General features: G+C 34.7%; 1 protein-coding gene across 2 annotated transcripts in view; it reads left to right on the top strand.

Annotated features, from left to right (window-relative positions):
* ZNF654 (zinc finger protein 654) overlaps nucleotides 1-20,924 on the top strand; it is a 78,109-nt gene that overhangs the window by 38,619 nt on the left and 18,566 nt on the right. For both annotated transcript variants that reach the window (XM_066347633.1, XM_066347632.1), the window contains exons 3-4: nucleotides 10,038-10,119; nucleotides 20,783-20,918. In XM_066347633.1, coding sequence (XP_066203730.1) covers nucleotides 10,038-10,119; nucleotides 20,783-20,918 — 218 coding nt within the window. The remainder of the gene's footprint in view (nucleotides 1-10,037; nucleotides 10,120-20,782; nucleotides 20,919-20,924) is intronic.

Here is a 20,924-nt window from a genome sequence, read left to right on the forward strand (position 1 = left end):
AAACTATGAAAACTTTTGCCCAGCAAAGGAAACCCAGTCCAAATCTAAACAACAATGAGATATCACCTCACACCTGTTAGAAGGCTTTAAACTCATACATAGAGCACACTGACAGCTGCAGGGGGGGGGGGGGGAGTGGATGGGGGAGGTGGAGGGAAAGAGCACAAAAGGAAAAAAAAACATTTTCAGGAAAGCATATCTTTTAAATAAAGTTGTTTACATTTAAAAAAAACAAACAGTAACAGGTGTTGGCAAGGATGTAAACAAAATGGAACCCTTGTGTGCAGTGGTGGGATTCAGCCAGTTTGGCAGAGCTGATACCTAATTTTTTGTGGAGTTCGGCAAAACGGTTGTTAAAATGGCACTTGTTATCAGGGTTCTATCTAAGGGGGGTGCCTGGGCAGCCTCCCAATGTGGAAATCACAAATTTATATTCTTTACTCTTTTTTAATGTTCATCTGTGCAACAGTGTATGCTAAGTGCCCGTGGTAATGATCATTCCACCCAAAGGTGAAAAAAATTGCAAGTGAGGACACCAATCAAGAAGCACTATGGAAATAGCTTAAATAACAGTTTTATTGTTTTTTGTCAGGTATTATTTGATATTTTTTCATTTGTATTTTAAGATTCTTTCCTATAACATAATCTAGTTTTGTGTACCTCTTTTATTGTTCTTGTTTAAGTATTAAATGCACTGAATAATAAACTACCTTTTGGTAAATCACTTTTTTATATTTAATACGGTCATTAGGACTGAAAACCGGTTGTTAAATTGACTCCCACCACTGCTTGTGCTCTGTTGGTGGGTGTGTAAATTGGTGCTACCACTGTAGAAACCAGTATGAAAGTGCCACAAAGAATTAGAAATAGAACTACTATCTGATCCAGGAGTTCTGTTACTGGGTATTTATCCAAAGGAAACAAAAACACTAACTCGAAAAGATATTTGCACCCCTGTATTCACTGCAGTATTATTTACAATAGCCAATAGCCAAGACATGGAAGTGACTCGAGCCCATTGATGTATGAATGGATAAAGAACATTGGATATACATACAAACATGCACATATGTATGTAATGGGATATGGTAACTTTAGTTAATACTACTTGAAAGTTGTTAAAGGGAGTAGATCTTGGCACTTATCACAAGAAGATAAAATTGTGACTTGTGGTGATAGATATTAACTAAACTTCTTGTGATAATAATTTTGCAGTGCAAATATTGAATCATTTTGTTGTACACCTGAATTTAATACAATGTTACATGTCAATTATAGCTCAATAGAAAAGAAAAAGAAAATCCTGCAGGATCAAAGCACCAAGACAAACTTATGTATTTTTTTACATAATTGAAATAAATGTGTGACTTATGTAGACTGTACTCTGTTGGCTCTGGTTTTCCTTTGCTATGATATTCTGGAAAAGTTTTCCATTCTAATTTTGAAACATGGGAGGACAGAAAATAATTTCCTGTTGGTCTTGTAGGAAATGATCATCAATAAACTTATTTTTGTTTCCTTTTTCATTAAGATATATAAGTTATTTTAGCCAAGAACTAGTTAGGGAAATGTAATCATATATTATGGAGAATTCAATCAAGGGAATTTAATTTATAGACCCTCTTCCTTGAGAGAAGAGACAAAGAGAAGATGGTGAATCAGACTTAGCACTCTAATAAGTTGCTGTTGACCCTAAAAATGGAAGAATGTAGGAAAGAGAATGTATTGGTAGAGCCCAGAGACTCGAGATGGTTGATGAGAAGAACCACTGACTTGTGTAGAAGGAGGCCTCAGAAGAGATATAATTACTGCTAAAGAGAACCCTGAAACTACAGATTCAAGAAATTCAGAGAACATAAGCAGGATCATTTACAACACACACTTCCTCCTATCACTTAGTCGGTGTGGCTCTTCCACAAAATACCACGGTCGGGTGCACAGGTACAAGCGGGGCGGGGGAGGTGTGTTGGTGGGGAGGCGTGCGATTCATGCATGAGTTGAGTGAGCCCGTCAGTCAGCAGTCTCTTTGTGCAGTGGTTAGTGCTAGTCGGGGCCACAAATCGCACGTGGGTGACAAAAGTACCTACTTGAAGCATAAAGTTACGTGTATTTTTCCAGCCAGCTGCAAATCCTACAGGTATTTTTGTCATCAATTTAAGAATTGTAATTATTTTGTGTTGGTGGCTTTATTATTATAAAATGAAACATTTTTTAGGTGCTCTGCCTGACATGGCTACAAAGAAGAAGTAAAAAAAATGGAGTACCCTAATTAAGTTAATAACAATGTATCTACCTATATAGTTTTAAGTTTACCTAGCTGCTTGACATTCAGACTGAAAATCACTGAGAAAATCTTGAAAGCCACCAAAGTAAAAAGATATTACTTAACTTAGAACACTAAAGATAAGAAACACAGCAGACATCTCAGAAACTATGTAAGCCAGAACACAACAAAGTGACATCTTTAAAATGCTGGAAGTAAAAAAGTCTTAACTCTCAATTTGAGAAGGAGAAATTAGCATGTTTTTAGGGAAGCAAAAACTGAAAGAATTCGTTCCCAGAAGACCTGAACTACAAAAAAAAATGTACCACAAATATGATGCCAGACAGAAAATCTACCCAAAGAAATGAAGAGAACTGGAAATGGTGAAAGCTGAACCATATATATAAAGTGGAATTTTACTTATTTTTAATCACTGAAACATAACTGTCTAAAGCTGGAGCTTGAAAACAATTTTTAAAGGGCCAGATACTTTAAACTTAGGCACCGTAGAGTGTCTGTTATAAGTATTCCTCTATTCAGGGGTCCCCAAACTTTTTACACAGGGGGCCAGTTCACTGTCCCTCAGACCGTTGGAGGGCCGGACTATAAAAAAACTATGAACAAATCCCTATGCACACTGCACATATCTTATTTTAAAGTAAAAAAACAAAACGGGAACAAATACAATATTTAAAATAAAGAACAAGTAAATTTAAATCAACAAACTGACCAGTATTTCAATGGGAACTATGCTCCTCTCACTGACCATCAATGAAAGAGGTACCCCTTCCGGAAGTGCGGTGGGGGCCGCATAAACGGCCTCAGGGGGCCGCATGCAGCCCGGGGGCCATAGTTTGGGGACCCCTGCTCTATGTTCTTGTAGCACAGAAGCAGCCATAGACAAATACAGAAATGAATGCACGTGGCTGTGTTCCAGTAAAACTCTTTACAAAAACTGGTAGCCAGCCTACGGCTTATATTTTCTAAATGCCAAGACTAAGCCAACAATTGTAGTGAAGTGTACTATTGGCTTATAGTATATTTTAAATTAAAATTAATAAAAAAATAGCACAAACATATTGTACCTAAAGCAGATAATATTATTTGAAGATAGGCTAGGACTTATTAGTGATGTACATAGTCAACCCTAGGATAATCACTGAAAACATTGACTACTGAGGTGTATATATAAAGTTCAAGTGGAGATAAAATAGAATCATAAAATTACTCAATCCATAAAAGGTGTAAGAAAAGGTCAAACAGAACAATGAACAGCTAGAACAGATAGAAAACAACTATTAGGATAGATTTTAACCCAAACTTAAAAATATTACATTACATGTAAATATTCTAAACCTATTTAAAAAGATAGAAATTGGTTGGATAGAAAAGCAAGATCCATGTAACAGATATACATCCATACATCATGACCTTTTTGTAGATAAATGAATACATATTTTACTGTGCTTTTTTCATTTAATAGTAAGGAGTGGGCAAAAAGTAAACCTTTTTATAATTAATAGTATTCTGTAGATCTACCATAGTTTACTCAATGTCTTATAATGATAGGTATTTGAATTTTTTCCATTCTTTTTCATAGCACAAATAATGCTGTGATTAATTTCCTTTTGCATGGATCACTTTGTATTTTTGCTAGGTTTTGGGGGAAGGTTCCTAGAATTTGTGTCAAAGGATGAATAGATATGTAATTTTGCTAAGTCCCAAAGTTCCCTCTATGCAGATTGTCCCATTTTGCATTCTTACCCACAAAATGAGTCCTTATTTACCTCTGACCTCACCACAGTTTTGTGTTGTCAAACTTTTGATATTTCGCTAATTTAAAGAAGAGAAATGGGACCTCATTGTAGTTTTAATTTGTATTTTATTGGGAGTGAAGCTGAACATTTCTTTGCCTATTCTTAAAGACCATATTTCCTTTTACATGAACTGCATATATTTCAAGTCCATTTTCTGTAAGTTGGAGTTTTTGTCTTAATTTTTATAAGCATTTTATGTATTAGGTATATTTTCAACCCCTTCTAGTGATGTAAGTTGCAAATGTATATTTTTCATTTAACTTTTGCTATGTTTATATTTTTAGACATTTAAAATGTAACTAGATGTTATCAGTATTCCTCTATGCTTCTGAATTTTGAATTTTCCTAGTTCAGAAAGTTTTCTATAATCAGGTTATATGGGATTTTTTTGAATTAATTTTTATATTTAACTTTTTCATTCAATTTGAATTTTTCTTATGTTTAGCTGTTCAATATGAAGAAGTCAACTTTTCCCCTACTAGCAGATTAGAGATGCTGCTTTTCTCATGTACTCACTTTTCACATGAATTGCTATTTTTGGATTTTCTGTATGATTTTATTAGGCTGTTTGTCCGTGTGCCAATACAATGCTTAGATTTGATTGTAGAGGGTTTACGAAATGTTTTAATTGACTAGTTCCTTTTACATTACTCTTGTTATGTCATAGTTTTTCTAGAGATTCACCTTTGTCATCAATTTGTGTACAGTACTTCTAGAAAAAAATTGAAGGAAGTTTTACTTTATGTAAATTATAAATTAGTTAAGGAGAATTTAGTGCTTAACTTGTTGAAGTGTGTACTTTATATGCTTTTTACATTCCTACAGTCTAGGACACGGAAACACTTATACTGAAACTTCTCATTGCAACTTAAATGTTATTGATGTCATGTATTTTTACTATATAATTTTTAAAGCTAAGGTTAGTTATTATAGCAAATTTTCTAGTCTATACATTTTTGTGTCTTAGACTCTTCTTCCTAATTCAATTAACTATTTCTTTGTAAACAGTCTATATTTTTCTCTGGTTGTTTTATACATTGCTCTTAGTATTTTATTTTATACTTTACTGTCACATTAGCTAGGTATATATTTATTTTTTATTAGTCCTTATTGAGATTTCTTGGCTACCCTAGATCTAGGATTGGTGTCTTTCATCAGTTTTGAAAATTCTTACTCAGTTTTTGTCTTTCGCCATTCTCTCTCTTTTTGTGGAAACCCAATTAAACATGTTAGACTGGTACATTCCATTTCCTGTGTCTTTAACTCTTGTTTATTTTCCATTTCTTTGTTTCTCTGTGTTGCACTCTCTGTTGCTAAATGGGTTTCTTGTATTAGAGAACTTAGCATCATAATTTACTGGAATTTTCTTATGGTAGATAGATGTCAAATCCATATTCTTCAGTGTGAAAATTATTTATATGCCACAGATACCTAAAAGAGAATAGTAATTCTAACTACCAAAAAAATCTACTTTAGTGTCTGTGTATTTTAAGGAAGTCTGGTACTTTATTATCGTTTGTAATATATGCAAAAATGTAGTCTAACTTCCAGACATCCCAATGACAATATAGTCTGTTTCATAAATAGGTACTCTAATTATAAAAGCTTTCATAGCTAACAGGAATATACTGATGTATGAAAAGTAAATAGGTATGATTATATATAGTATTTTTGTTTTTAACTCAGAAGGCATACCATCTATAATGTATTTTTCCCACTAAAAATAATTGTTTAGGTAATTCAATCTTGAATAATTAATTTAGATCAGTGAACTTTAGGTAACTTGTATTTTGGGTTAGAACTAATTATAAATTGATTAATGTATAAGCTATTATATATTAATCATTAAATACATATTATACAAACATGTCTTAAACATTCAACATTAAAAACGGATATTATATCATATAATATTTCTAGAAACAAATTGTTTTGAATTTAGTCAGATGTCTTTATCTTCATAATTTAAACGAAGAAAAATTAATGTTTATATTTCAATAAAATTGACACATGCACAGCTGAGAAGAACAAATCTGAAAATCTGTGTTTCCTTAGATTACTGAAGGAAACTTGGATGGCAATGTTAATAATAAAAATAGTAGTACTATATTATTATTAGCAAATTAGTACCTAGAGTACTACCAGGGATTGTTCTAAGTGTTTTACAAGAGGTAGCTACTATTACTGTTTGTTTCTATTTTATAAAGAAACCAAGAGATAGAAATATTAAGAGACTTGTTTAGAGTTACATATCAAGCGAGTGGTGGAGCTGAGATTCAAACTTAGCGTGGCTCAAGACTACTGGTGAGTAAAAGGGCCAGATATTTTAGGCTTAACCCATAAGTCCTCTGTTGCTACTACTCAATTCTGTCATTATGGTGTGAAAACAGCCATAATTAATATGTAAATAGGTGGGTGTGGTTGTCTTCCAATAACTTATTAATTGAAAAAGATATTTAAGTTTCATGCAATTTTTTACTTGTTACAAAATATTCTCCTGATTTTTAAAAACAATTTAAATATGGCGAACTATTCTTATATAGAAACAGGCCTCCCTTGGGCCAGACTTGGCTTGTGGGCAGTAGTTTGCCAGACCAGCTGTAGACTGCTGTGTATGTTTTCGGGTCCTATTTTCTATTTTGGACTCATTTACCCATACCTTGTAGAGTTCTCTTTCATGAATGCTAGACAGCGTGGTTTCTAAACAGTTCATCTTTATAACACTAGACAATAGAAAATACAACATGCATGAAATACGAAATTTCTACTTCTACATATAATCGAGGATTTTCCCCCCTACTGATTTCACTACTGCATAAGTGCTTATTGACTCACCTGAATCTTACTCGAAGGCAGAGCTCGCTATACCATGTTGTTTTGTCTTTGTTTACTCTTTACTTATTTTGCATGTGGTTTTTCTCATTTTAATATCATTATCATGGAGTGGCGCATTGTTATTGAGGTAGCTGATTGTGGCGCATGCACAAACTTGTCTTTTGGAAAATATGTCGGTTCCCCTTTCATGTTCACATAATGCAGACATATAATTCTGCATATTTTGTTTGATTACCTAAAGGTCATGTTGGTCTACATACTTATCTCTAAATTTACTGCCATAACACATTTTATTTCTACTAATAACCTACCTCTGTAACTCTGTCTTCAATTCAACGCAATTGCTCGGCCAGCAGTACTATCTACTCAACATAATGATGCAGCCCCACTCCCTTCTACCTAGTGCAGATTTAACGCCTCCGTGTTATAATAACATGCAAAGTTCAGTACTGTGGCAGTATAGAAGAATCAACCAATTGCTTGTCTATAGAAAAGGACGGGAATTTTAGGCCAAGTTCCTAGGTGAAAGTATATAAATAGGTCTTGGGGAAGCAACAGATCTAAAGACTTAGGAGCAGGGGAGTATTAGGGAGTGGAGTTAGTGTGCTTGGGGAGCATGGAATTTGTGGGAAAAGCTACGTGTGTAAGTGCAGTTTTGGATCAGACATAAGGCTTATGTTACGATGAGGGATTTCAATTTCCTGCTCTAGCTCAGTGGTCTCAAATACCTAAATAGAATTGGGAGGCAGTATAAGTAATAACTCAGCCAAGCAGGCCCTGTGTTGGACAGGTGGGTGCAGGCTGGCAAATTGGAAAAGAGGTTTCTGCCCCGCAGCCGCCACTCAGCTTACTTGCCATGGGGAGATGCCAGCCCTGCTACAGGGGTTCCTGCTTTTCAAGAGCACAAAGAAACCCAGGTTTCATCCGAAACATCACAGTTTTTCAATATTTGCCACTGAGTGAAATATTTTAGAATAATGATTTTATCCAAACAAAGCAGTTGTGTCAGCAGAAGGTCTTTGCTTTAGACGGTACAATTCAAACAGCAGTTTGTAGAGTCTGAAAGTAGTCAGCTCATTCTGTTTCAGGAAGATAACAATGGCAGACATGGGTTTTAGTTAAGTGGGGAGTTGCTAGACTGGAGATCGAAAGGCCTATTCTGTTAGAAATTTAAAGAAGAGATAGATGTGAATTAATGCTTTGTTAATACGTATGGAGAAGATTGCAGAGATACATTAATGGGGCATTTTTCATACTTATTAAGTCAATAATTGCAAAAAGGGTTATTAATGAAAAACAATTCTCCTTTTCATTGTTGACCTCATTTGTTTTTCCTATGTAGAGGCAACTTCTTTTATCAGTTTGTTGCATATCCCTCTGATAGTAGACAATATACATTGGGTGTACATGTACCCTCTACTTACACAAATGATAATGAAATGAATATATTTCCGCATCTTAGCTTAGCAGTATATCTTGAAATTTCTTCCTTATCTATTCATATAGACATATCTTCTCAATAATATTTTCATTCAGATTTGCATATTTCATTGTATAGGTGTATTATAATCAATTTACCCAGTCCTCTGGGATGGGCATTTAATATGTTTCCATTCTTTTGCTACTAAAAACCAGCTATGGATGCATATTCTTATGTACACATCTTTGAGCTTATATGTATATATTTTGAGAATTAAATTTCTATGAGTTGAATTACTAAATCAGATGCATTTAAATTTTTGATGACTGTTACTTTGTTGCCCTGCAGAGTACCATTTATTGCCCCTCCAACAAAGTATCAAGAGTCTTTTTCTCCATATCAAAGCCATCATGGACTGTGTCAACATTGTTATTTTTAAAAATATGAAGGAAAAATTGTAGTTCATGTTCATAATTACTTATTTAGTTATGAGTAAAGTAGAACATGTTTTCATTTTTGAAAAATAAATCCACCTTCATTTCTTTACTGTGAAGTAGTCTTTCCCAGTATTCTACTGGGTTATTTACCTTTTAAAAAGTTTCTTGTATAAGCTTTTTAATTAAGGAAATCAGCAAAGATTCCTTTTCAGTGTATCATTGTGCTTTTGACTGCTTTTATGGTTTTTGGTTTGTTGACATTTAAAAATTTTAAATCAAATTCATAAAAATATCAGTTGGTGGGGCACCGTTGCTATGCTGTATTTCGAAGGGTCTTTGTAATTATTGTGTAATGCTTAGGTCTTTTATATCATTTTTAAAACAATACAGTCTCATAGTTATGTTTGCATTTAAAAATTTCAGTCTTTATTAGTGATTAATTTAGGTTAAAAGCAAAAAGTGTTTATAAAAATACTTTAGGTATTCCTAGTTGAGTATCTTCTACAGGAATTAAATTTTAAAGATCCTGAGGGATTTGTCATTTAGGATTGCTATAATACATTAATAATTTTATAGCTTTTCATGTTTATGGTTAGGAAATAAGTCAATTTTTTTATGTATGAACTAATGAATTATTAAAGGCACATAAAATATTTAGTAACAATATTTTCCAAATAGCTTATTTAAAAATGAGGATTTGGGGCAGTCTGTCATAGTAGGATATTATAATTAACGTAAGCCTCGAGTTTGAGGATCCATGTGCCATTAGTTAAATACATAATTGGTGATAGTGCTATAATATAAGTGTTGGCTGAGTTTCACGGTAACTCAATAATAGATTTTTGTGTCAATTTATTCATCCCTATATCCCTTTGAAAAAATTAGATTTTGAATTTTGGGGGGGCGATTATAATAGGAGTATGTGCCCATTTTAGATCATCTTCACATGTGTGGCCACAGTTTTGCCACCTAGTAAGTATCCTATTGCATTTTTCTGCAGTGTGAACACTGGGAGGCATGATTAATGTAATTGTGTATTCTGTTGTAGAACAGTAAGTGTATTTCTTTGAATTTTCCTTGAAGACACTTCTATTAAAATTTTATTGAAAACAAACATGAATCCTAAATGATCAATATCATGTTTCAAAACCAACTGTTTTAAAACTAAATAATTGATATCACATAGTTGTTATCTCTTCAGACTCTTAAATTGGGACAAAAAGTCAAAGAAGTAATGAAAGTTATCATTCACTTTTTCTTCCTAGGAGTTTCTTTGAGTTGCTGCTGTTCTTTGGAAGAGATGAGTTTTATGAAGAGCCCTTAAAGGATATTCTTGGATCGTTCCAGGTAAAACAATTTACTACTTCACATTTTGTCTACATTTAAAACAGGCCTTTGTTCTTCCCCTAAAAATAGTATATTGGTTATTGCCTGTATGTTTTTATATTTGCTAAGGTGATGATGTTTTGGATCCCATTATACTAAGTGGAAAAAGGAAGTTTCTTAAAATGAACTTCCAGCTGTCTTTCTAAGCAGTTCATAGATTGGTATCGGATTCCATTTCTACATTTGCTATACTGGAGCCTGCTGCCACCGCTCTTGTAGATGCCTACGTAAACCCTGGACATACATTCTTTTTTTTTTAATGCTTTAGGCTCTGGTTTCAGAGCCCCATGTAGAGCTCAGCCCTTACCTAGACTAGACTGAAGCTGTCTCTTCCATGCCACTTTTCTCCTTGGTTGTACCATTATTTTCTCATCCATTTTTTCAATAGCTGCCCCAACATAGAAGGCAGATATTCTGGAGGCATTCTATATGAGAGAAGAGAGTAAAAAATATCTAAGACTTCTCTGTAGATAGCAAGAACATTTGATCATTTTACCATTTACTTAGGAAGAAATACCTTGTACTGTGGCTCACTAATGTGTCCTTGGAATGATCTCATCAGCACAGCTCCTGGGTAGAATAAAGGAAGATGTGCTTTGAGCTCCCCCTAGAGGTAAATTGTTCAGACAACACATCTTACAGTTAGTTATTCCTATGGTGTAAAAAAGAAAGGCTGGTGGTCAAGCAGGAGTACTACTGTCCATCTTTAGGTGATCTCCTGATCCGCAGAATAACGTAAAAGTCCTGCAGTGCTTTCTTTCTTTTTCTTTTTTTTAAATTTTTTTCATTGATTTGAGAGAGCGTGAAGGGGGCAGGGAAGGTAAGAGAAAGAAGCATCAACTTGTTCTTCTTAGTTCCATTTAGTGTGTTGCCCTGACCATGTGTCAAACCTGCAACTTTGGCATACCAGGTGGATGCTTTATCCACTGAGCAACCCGGCCAGGGCATGCAGTGCTTTATTTCACCTAGGGTTTTTATTTCATATTAATTAAAAGCAAGCTTTTAGACTAAATAGATTTTTGTGATCAATCACTCTGGTACATACACAAAATAGAAAAATTATAAGCAAATTTAATTGGCTAAGGCATATCTAAAACTTCTTCACATTCAGGATCTGAGTATAGATTTGCTTTTCTTGTTTTTCTTTTCTTTTTTTTTTTTAGCGAGAGGAGGGGAGATAGACAAACAACAGACTCGCATGTGCCCCCTATCGGGATCCACCAGCAACCCCCGTCTAGGGCCACTGTTCAAATAAGCCAAGCTATTATTATTAGCACCTGGGGCTGAAGCTGAGCCCATCCAAGCTATCCTCAATGCCTGGGCTGAAGCTCAAACCAGTTGAGCCACTGGCTGTGAGGGGGTGGGGGAAAAATGAGAAGTACGGGGGAAAAACCAGATGGCTGCTTCCCTTGTGTGCCCTGACTGGGATCAAACCCAGGATATCTAGACACCGAGCCAGTGCTCTATCCACTGAGCCAGCCAGCCAGGGCCAATTTGCTTTTCCACTCAGTCATCCATGTCTGTTTTTCTGTACCATTTTGTCTTCAGTGACATTAAAAGTATGAGTGATCCAGCATTTTCTAATAAAATAACTAAAAGCTATTGTACTTGGCTTTTAAAAGCTTAAAAATTATGACCAATACTATGCTGACATGGATTCTAAGATATTGAATATACAACATATTCTGATTTTAGAGTTGTGCGAAGTGACAAAAAATGCATGTTAGAATTAGTGAAATTAGGAACGTTATATGAACATTTTACTTTATCCATTCTTACGTTCAGCAAAGAGGTAAATACCTGTTGCCATGGAGCTTACATTTCAAGTAGAACCTAAATTCAGGTATTTAAAACTTACTAATTTCCCATTCAGTTTTTCTTCTGACAGTTGTGTTCTTGATAATCCATTCTAAACTTTTACTCTGCAAATACCTGTTGAGTTTCCACTATGTGCTAGGTACTGAGTTCTGGGACAAACGATAGCAAGCAAACGGAAAAATCTTTCTATTGGAGAATTTATTCTGTAGTGAAAACGGAAAGACAATAAATCAAACTGGTATATTAGCGTATTTTAGAATGTGACCGATGGCACAGAGTAATTGGGGAGGAAATTTCAGGTTTAAATGAGTCGTCAGGGAATCCTTCGTGGAGATGTTGGCTCAGCGTTGACAGTGGGAACGAGTGAGGTGTCTGTAGAATAGAGGAGAGGCAGTGTCTACTTGTCTTCAGTCTGTGAAATCATAACATTCTGAAGGAATATATTTCTTATTTTTTCTTATAAGCAGGGTTTCCATTCAGTTATCAATATAATTATTTCCTGCCTGACCTGTGGTGGCGCAGTGGATCAAGCATCGACCTGGAACACTGAGGTTGCCGGTTCAAAACCCTGGGCTTGCCTGGTCAAGGCACATATGGGAGTTGATGCTTCCTACTCCTCCCCCCTTCTCTTTCTATCTCTCTCTCTCTCTCTTCTCTAAAATGAATAAATAAATAAAAATGATTTTAAAAAAGTATATAATTATTTCCTCAAAGAAGGTTTATGGTTTTTGTACCATTTCTAGCTCCTGCTTAAAATCTAAAGCTACTCCTTTTTGTTGTGCTTTTTTTTCTTTTTTTTTTTTAATTTCTCTTCCATTTCTTCCATTTCATTGCTGTGGCTTTTTCCCACTCTGCATTTCTTGTGCCTTTTGCATCTTCTTCTTAGGAGGGACTTCACCATCTGTTTTCATGTTAGCTCTACCTCTAGAATTGTCCTCCAGTTTCTGAATTGAGCTGTGCCCTTAGAGAGCCAGGAGGGCCAACCTGCAGTCCATCATGTGCTTCCCACTAAAACCTTGCATTTACTAAGCTTTGCGAATTCTCCAGGCTTTTGACTGACCTTTGAAAATCCAATAGCAGTCTCAGTGTCCTCTTTTGAAATTTTATACTGCTAATATAAACTCTTTCTCCAAGTGGTTTCTTTCTGTGCATCTTTCATAGATTCATACCAGCATAAGATCGTGCTTTCTTCTCTGCCATGCACCTGGGGATATTGTTAAAATGCAGATTATGGCTCAGTATTCTGGAGTGGGGCCTGAGGGTCTGCATTTCAAACAAGCTCTGAGGTGACACTGATATGTGGGTCTCAGGGCCACACTGAGTAAGCAACGACTAATATTACTTCCTGAACTTGAGTTAGTTATTCCTTCTGTGTCCATCCTCCACTGCTTTATCCACTGCGCCACCACAGGTCAGGCCGGCATTTATCTCTTTGAAACTGTTACTCATGATTAATAATTGTCATATATCATGACCTCAGAAATATTTTCTACTTCCTGTATATATTTTAGTAAGTAATCTGTGGAGCCCCTGCTGGATAGCTCGATCAGGTGGAGTGGCATCCTGAAAGCACAGAGGTTGCCAGTTCAATGCCTGGTCAGGGCACGTACAGGAACAGATTGATGTTCTTGTTTCCCTCTCTCTCTCCCTTCCTTCCTCTCTCTAAAATCAATCAATAAAAATTAACCTGTTTGAGAGGGAAATACCTTACTTCAGTATAACTGGTGAGGTTTTATAATCACTTGAAGACACATGAAAGCCTGATTTCAAGCTTAAAATACTATATAATAAATAAATTAGACATTTAAACTCAGGGGACCAAGAGCTAGCCTCCAGAAGATAGGGTTGTCAGCGTCAGTAAGTTCTGCATTTCAGGAGTGGTCACTGTACCCTGACACATAGAACAGCAGTCATTTAAGTGGGTACTACTCATCAGTGTGCATTAACAGTTGTTCATGCCTGTAGCCTCCAATCATAAAGATCTTATATTCTGAACATCTTGCAATTTTGTGTTGTCAGGAATAGGCATGTAGGTGCCTTCAAAATCAATGACAGGATTTACACTTTGAGACTAGCTCTGAAAGCACATCAGGATCAGTGAGGCATTCATTGTTCATACTTGAAGAGTGTACCAATACAAGATAACTAGAATTAGCATGTTAGTGCTTGGAGTAGTTTATGTTTTCCCAGATAAAATATTGGGGCATAGAAGATTTAGCTTTAAAGAATGGCAGAGGGCAGTAAATCCAATCTAATTTTTTAATAAATGATGAAACCAAGGATCAGAAGATTCATTCATTCATCTGTTAACAGTCTTTATTGGAGATGAAATAACTTGTCCAGTTTGTGGCATAGCCAGAACTGTGACTGCTCTCCTGACTGACTCTAGAGCTCTTTCTGCTGAATCAGTTTTTATACAGAATTTATTTCTTTGTGTAGGAATCTGTGCTCAAATCATGCATACCCCTTAATTCTGCTTCAGGGTCTGTCTTGGAGGTTAGAACGGTAACAATAGCACTTCTCTGCTAGCCATATTATTTCATTTTTTATTTTAAAATGTTAATGGAGGTATACGCTTTCATAGCATGGCACTCACTAATTTTAAAATGTAGCTGCTCTCAGTTGATGTTTTTATTATATTTATGATTGGCTTCCCTCTCAGATAAAAGTGATTGCTTATTTAAGTAACATTTACATTTATTACTTAAATTTTTTAATGTATAAAAGTGTAATTATGTTTATTAAATAGGTAACCTGTGACATAATTTAAATATTCATTTTTTTAAAAGTCACATAAGGGATACGTTAAAAAGTTCACTAAGTACATGATTCTAGTTTATAAAAAATTTAGTATATCTAGTTTATAGGTATTCGTGTATTTTTAAATTTTTGAAACTGGGATTCACCTTAGAAATTGTTTAATTAAATATCCCTTATTTTACATATCAGAAAATTAAGCTTCAATGGAGTGAGGTTTCTAGAAGCAGAACAAGGACCTGTGTCTTACTCTCAGTCCAGCATTCTTTCCAGTATTCTCTAATCTATTACATGAAATAATGTAATAACCATGTGTTTGCAATAATGTATATGTCAAAAGAAAAGGGATAAAGAAATGTTTAATTTATACTACTAGCTTAAATACTTCATGGTCTGACTTTTTGAAACCTTCTAAAAACTGCCTTATTGGGAAGGAGGAAGAAGAAACTTGACTATGATTATCTGAGTAATAGCAGATTGAGGTCTAGACAAGAGTGTAAGCCTATAAAAGTGACAATGAAGAAGCAGGTCAGGAGATGTTAAAGAAAACTGACATGGCCCTGGCCGGTTGGCTCAGTGGCAGAGCAGCAGCCCAGTGTGCGGAAGTCCTGGGTTCGATTCCCAGCCAGGGCACACAGGAGAAGCGCCCATTAGCCTCTCCATCCTTTCCCCCTCTCCTTCCTCTCTGTCTCTCTCTTCCCCTCCTGCAGCAAAGGCTCCATTGGAGCAAAATTGGCCCGGGCACTGAGGACGGCTCCATGGCCTCCACCTCAGGTGCTAGAATGGCTCTGGTTGCAATGGAGCAGTGCCCCGGATGGGTAGAGCATTGCCCCTTAGTGGGCATGCCAGGTGGATCCCGGTTGGATGCATGCAGGAGTGTATCTGTCTCCCTGCTTCTCAATTCAGGAAAAAAAGAAAAAGAAAACTGACATGACATTAGGATCAACAGAAAAAGCTGAGTTTAAAAACAAGTACTTCCTAAAACTAGGAGTTTCCCGACTTCTGATAGCTTATGCATCTAGGTTCTTTTTTCAGTTTGATATATAGATATCCCCTATCTATATATATTTGTTATGTGCACATGTACTAATACTGTATACATTATGAAACATAAAAATACATTTAAAATATACAGTAGTTTAATAGTGTAAAAACTTTAACACCAGAGTAAGTACGCTGTATTTTTAAAAATTTTTAATATTTGGTCATGTAATAATTCAGAGTAATTTTAAGTTGAGTTGAGTTTGCTACTTTGTTTTAATACCCATCATATAGGTGAAAAAGATACCTTTGGTAGACCTACATGGAAACTTTTGTTTTTAAGTTATGATTCTCCATTTTAAATGTCTTCAACCAAATTTATAGTTTTGTTGAAACTTGAGTATTAAATATCCATTGTTCCTGAAGTCAATCAGTGTTTTCTTGAATACTAACCATTTTTAATAAATGAATTGAAAACTCATTAAAATGGTCCAGGTGAAATATTTTTCAACAAAAAATTTTAAGTTTTTTATGGCATAGATATAGGCGTTATAGATGACATTGATTTTTGGCAACAATAGCCATGTAATGATGCAAACACTTCTAAACATTCATTTAAAATGATTTTCTTCATAAAAACTTTCCTTTGAAAAGCAGTAACTTTTCATTCTTATACTATCCTCTTTATATGGGTAAACTCAGAGTGTTTTTTTCTAAAATATGTAATTACTCCATAGGAACTTAATCACAGAAAAGAACAAGCTTGCAATTATTTTTTTTTTTATTTTGTAAAAGAAAACAGCATAACATCTTTAAATTTTACAAATTTTGAAGTGCTTCACCATAAGGTAACCAATGAAAATGGTAATAAAAGATGTCATGATCATTCTCATCTCACTTCAAAATATTGTAAATATTTTAATATAGTTTAAAGACTCTGTTTTTATAAAATTAACCCCATTAAAAAGACCTTTTATGTTTTTTGCTTTGATTTGTTACAATAACTTGCTTATGGATGAATCTGACTGTGGTATTCTGTAATTTTACTCTGAAATCTGCATTTTATTAAAAGTAAGACATATTGCATAGTGCTTCTATTTACACATATTTCCATAAAACCCTATTTTGATTTAAGAAGTTATTAAGTATATATCTTCTTTGGTATGTCTTTCCTTTCCTGACTGTTTGAAGCTTTTAACTACCCAGGAAGTGTGATGTTAACACTAAATAAAGCAAGGCCCTTCTCTCACATGATAAACACCAGAAGACTGGACTGGTGGAGATTTTCAATACTGCAGGAGAAGGAATTCAGTTTATTTAGGAGTAAGGTAGCTAGTGGAGGCTTCTTAGCAAAAAATGTTAGTGGGAAGCTAGTTAGGAAAGGATTTAGATAGGTTTACAGGAAGGTTTAGGTGAGTTCATAGGACGTTGTAAGAGAAAGAGCATATGAGAAAAAGCATAAACAGTGAGTTTGAGAGACATGGGAGAGACCCGACTAGAGAAAAGACTTCCTGATGTGTAATAGATGAATGAGCGTGTAGGTAAGACCGGAGGTCCTTAATCAGGAAGTTGGAGCGTTAAGACTTTCATCCTGTGGTAAGCGTGTGAAGGGTTCCGATCAAGTGTGCAGAGTAGTCAGAACACTGGTCTGCAGCTTTACAGACATCTTCCCGTAGCCAGCAAGAGTTCAGCAAAGTGGCAACAAGTTCAGGGAAGAAAAATCCGATAAAACTTGAAGCTCACATCACATGGATTCCAAAAGAAGAGTGAGAGAAGGAGTCTTGTTTCCTCTCTACCTTTGGCAGTGATGTTTCTGAGGGAATTATATAGATGGAAAAATGTAGGTTTACAGTTGTGAGTACACAAACAGTTTATTCTTGTAGTATTTATTATTGTCTTTTTCTACACGAACAACTATAAACTTACTTTTCCCCACCCTGTGTAATTCCCTGTATATTTAGCACAGTGCAGTTGGTATCAGTAACAGCAGACAGATGACTTAGTAAAGGATTAGGTTAATATACAGGTCCAAATCATTAAGTAAACATTCTAAAAAAAACCCCCAAAATATGTATATATACTCTAGGAAAGATAAGATGTGAATTCTAAAGTAATTTCATTACTACTTTTTTCATTTTGAAGGCTTTTAAATTAAATATCATCCAAAAAAGCCACCATACTATGTAAGGAAGGAGGAACCAAAAGATACTTACAAACTTCTTTGTTCTCTTCCATCTTGTTTTTTTTAAATGGAACAAAATAAAATTTTATTTAATCTCCTTTCCTATCCAGAGCAATTTCTCATAGAAATGGTCTTCCAAAATATAGTATACTTGACTCAAGTACACACATACACAAAACAAAATTCATATTTATAATTATTTTAGAAAACATGACCTTTAAACCAATTTACTAACGGTTAATGGAAAGATTGAGGGGAATACAAGTGTATAGTTTATAGTATGAATATTTATAAAAGTACCCAGTAACTGTAGGAGGTGTGATAAAAAACTATGCCAAAATTGACAATAGGGTAAAGGTTGTTAGATTTACAGACAGGTCATCAGGGCTTTCCCCTAGAAATTTTGATTCAGTGGGTTGGAACTGGAGCCTGGGAATCTGTTACTTGTTATTTAACAAGACCTCCAAGTGATTCTTATTTTCAGTTAAGTTTAGGAAATTAGCAACAGACCTGTTTCACCATATCCTGACTTCAGCCTAAGTCCAGTTCTAGGTCCCACAGTGTTAACGTATGATTGGTGCCTCACTTACCCTAACACAGTTGGAAAGGTGGGCTGTCCGAGCACTCAGCAGAGCTAGAGCTCACCAGGGATTCAGGGTTAGCATCCAGCTCACCTTCCTTCTATTTCTTGTTCTCTGATTGGACCAAAAGCCAACTTGAATTCTACAGACTCCAATATGTGTGTCTAGAGTAATCTAGGAGTTTGTTGACCTTGAGGTTTGAAATTGATGATTGTTTTTAACCATGAAGCTTTTGCTACAGAACATTACTATGTTCTGTAAATAAAACATTACTATGTTTTTTTAAAAACATTGCTATGTTTTAAAAAACATTACTATGTTTTTTTAAAAAAGCATAGCTGATCAATAGCATTATATCTTATTTTTTGAGTCAGCTATAACAAGCTGACACAGGGGAACATAATTTTATGCCAGGGCAATTGGGTGTCCTAAAATAGAATATTTATTCAAAATGTTAGAAAATACTAGAAGAAACAATACCTAGTGTTTAAGTGCTTACTGTATGCTAGACACTGTATAAAACACTTTTCAGTACTTTTTATTATTTACTCCTCACAACAATCCTATGAAGGTGGTGTTTTTAGTATTCTCTTGGCAGAGGAGTTAACTGAAAGAGCACAGAGAGGTTAAGTAACTTGCCCATTGTTTATAGGGTGTTTGCTTGCTTGCTCATTTGCTTGCTTGCTTGTTTTAATTTGGGAATGTCCTAAAAATGACTTTTAGATGATACTTGTTTTCATGTTTTGAGTTAAGGGTCCTTTGACTTCTTTAACTGAATGATTCTTTATCTTAAATTTGATTTCTTCTATTACCTCATTCTCTTATAACAAAACCTCATATATTCTAACAAGGAATGTGAAGTGACATATAGATATGGAACATGCAGATGTGAAGTGACATATATGTGCAACATGCAAATGATGAAAGACCATAACAATTTAGTAAAAAGCATAGTGTTTATTGCCACTTTGAATAGGCAGCCTGGTGATTTATCCAATAAGTATTATGTGTTACTATTCATACAGAGGTGGGAAAAGTAGTTTTACAGTTATAATACAAATAAACAATACAATAATTAATGATAATATTTATATAAGAATAAACTCTCTTTTCACATATTCACAACTGTAAACCTACTTTTGCCCATCCCTGTATATTGTTTTATCCTGAAGCATTGCTTTACAACTGTTACTGATTTTTTTAATGTCTGAGGGTTTTTTTGTTTTTGTTTTTTTTTGGAACAGAAAGAAATTCTGCCTTTTTTGCTTTAATTGATGTGCAATTTATTAAAATTTTAAATTGCCAGTTTTAATATCTAGTGTTTTCTTAAGGCTTTAAGCTCAGTTTATGCATTTAAAAAAATGAATTTATTAACTTCACTAGGCCTTCAGTCAATCTTTTCCAATTACCAAATTAAATACCCTGAAACATTTTAAGATACAACATTGAACAAAGTTTATAATAAATTAAAAAGCAAAATCAAAGTTACTTCTTGTAAATCTAAATCTAATAAAATCAAACTTATAAATTCATTAAGCCAAGTTCTCCTAAATATTAAATGCTTATAAACTTGTTACATAATTCATATTATAATCTGAAGTCTAAGATATCACATTCTCTAAAAACATTTCAAATATTTTTTTAAAAAAATCCAGAATATGCATGGACAAATTATCAATTAATGTCCAACTTATCAATACATTTTTATCTTAATAATGCAAAATCTTTGTATTATAGGTTGGATTCATTCCTTTAGCTTGTCATTTCTTTGTCCCAAGACTGCAAATGCACTAACACAACAAAGGGGAATAGAGTTTTCATCTTTCAACCTTCTACCACAACTAAGGTTATACATTTGGGATCGGGGCAGGGCACCCATGTCTACCTGTCACTCAGAGTCTGCGCTGGACTCCTCTGCCCCCTTCTTACTGTCAGGCCATTGTCAACAGAAGTTTTCTGAGCCCTCATGTAAACCTAATTGAGCAGTTAAGTTTTACATTTTGCAACCTGGTTCTTTTCCTAGAAATGATGCATCCCTTAAGATTTTTCCTTAGGTTACACTTGATCCCTATTATAATGGGGTTCCCTAAGTCCAGTTATGTACAAACTGTGTAACCTTTGGTATTGAAGTCGATTTGTGTACTAATGGGGTTTTGATACCCTCCTTAGGTTACTTAGCAACCCTTTCTCTTTTATAATTTAATAGCTGCCTCATTGGCCATCAGTCATTTTATTGACAATGATGATCAAGTTTAGTTTTTAACCCCTTTAAATTCACAAAGCCAAAATGATTTTTCTCTCCTAGGAATGCCAGAATCACCTCCGCAGATATGGAAATGTGAATCTGGAACTGGTGACTCGAATCATTAGAGATGGTGGCCCATGGGAAGATCCAGTGTTGCAAGCTGTTCTTAAAGCCCAGCCCGCATCTCAGGAGCTAGGTACTT

Source organism: Saccopteryx leptura, chromosome 8 (genome assembly GCF_036850995.1).
Source record: "Saccopteryx leptura isolate mSacLep1 chromosome 8, mSacLep1_pri_phased_curated, whole genome shotgun sequence".
Lineage (NCBI taxonomy): Eukaryota > Metazoa > Chordata > Mammalia > Chiroptera > Emballonuridae > Saccopteryx > Saccopteryx leptura.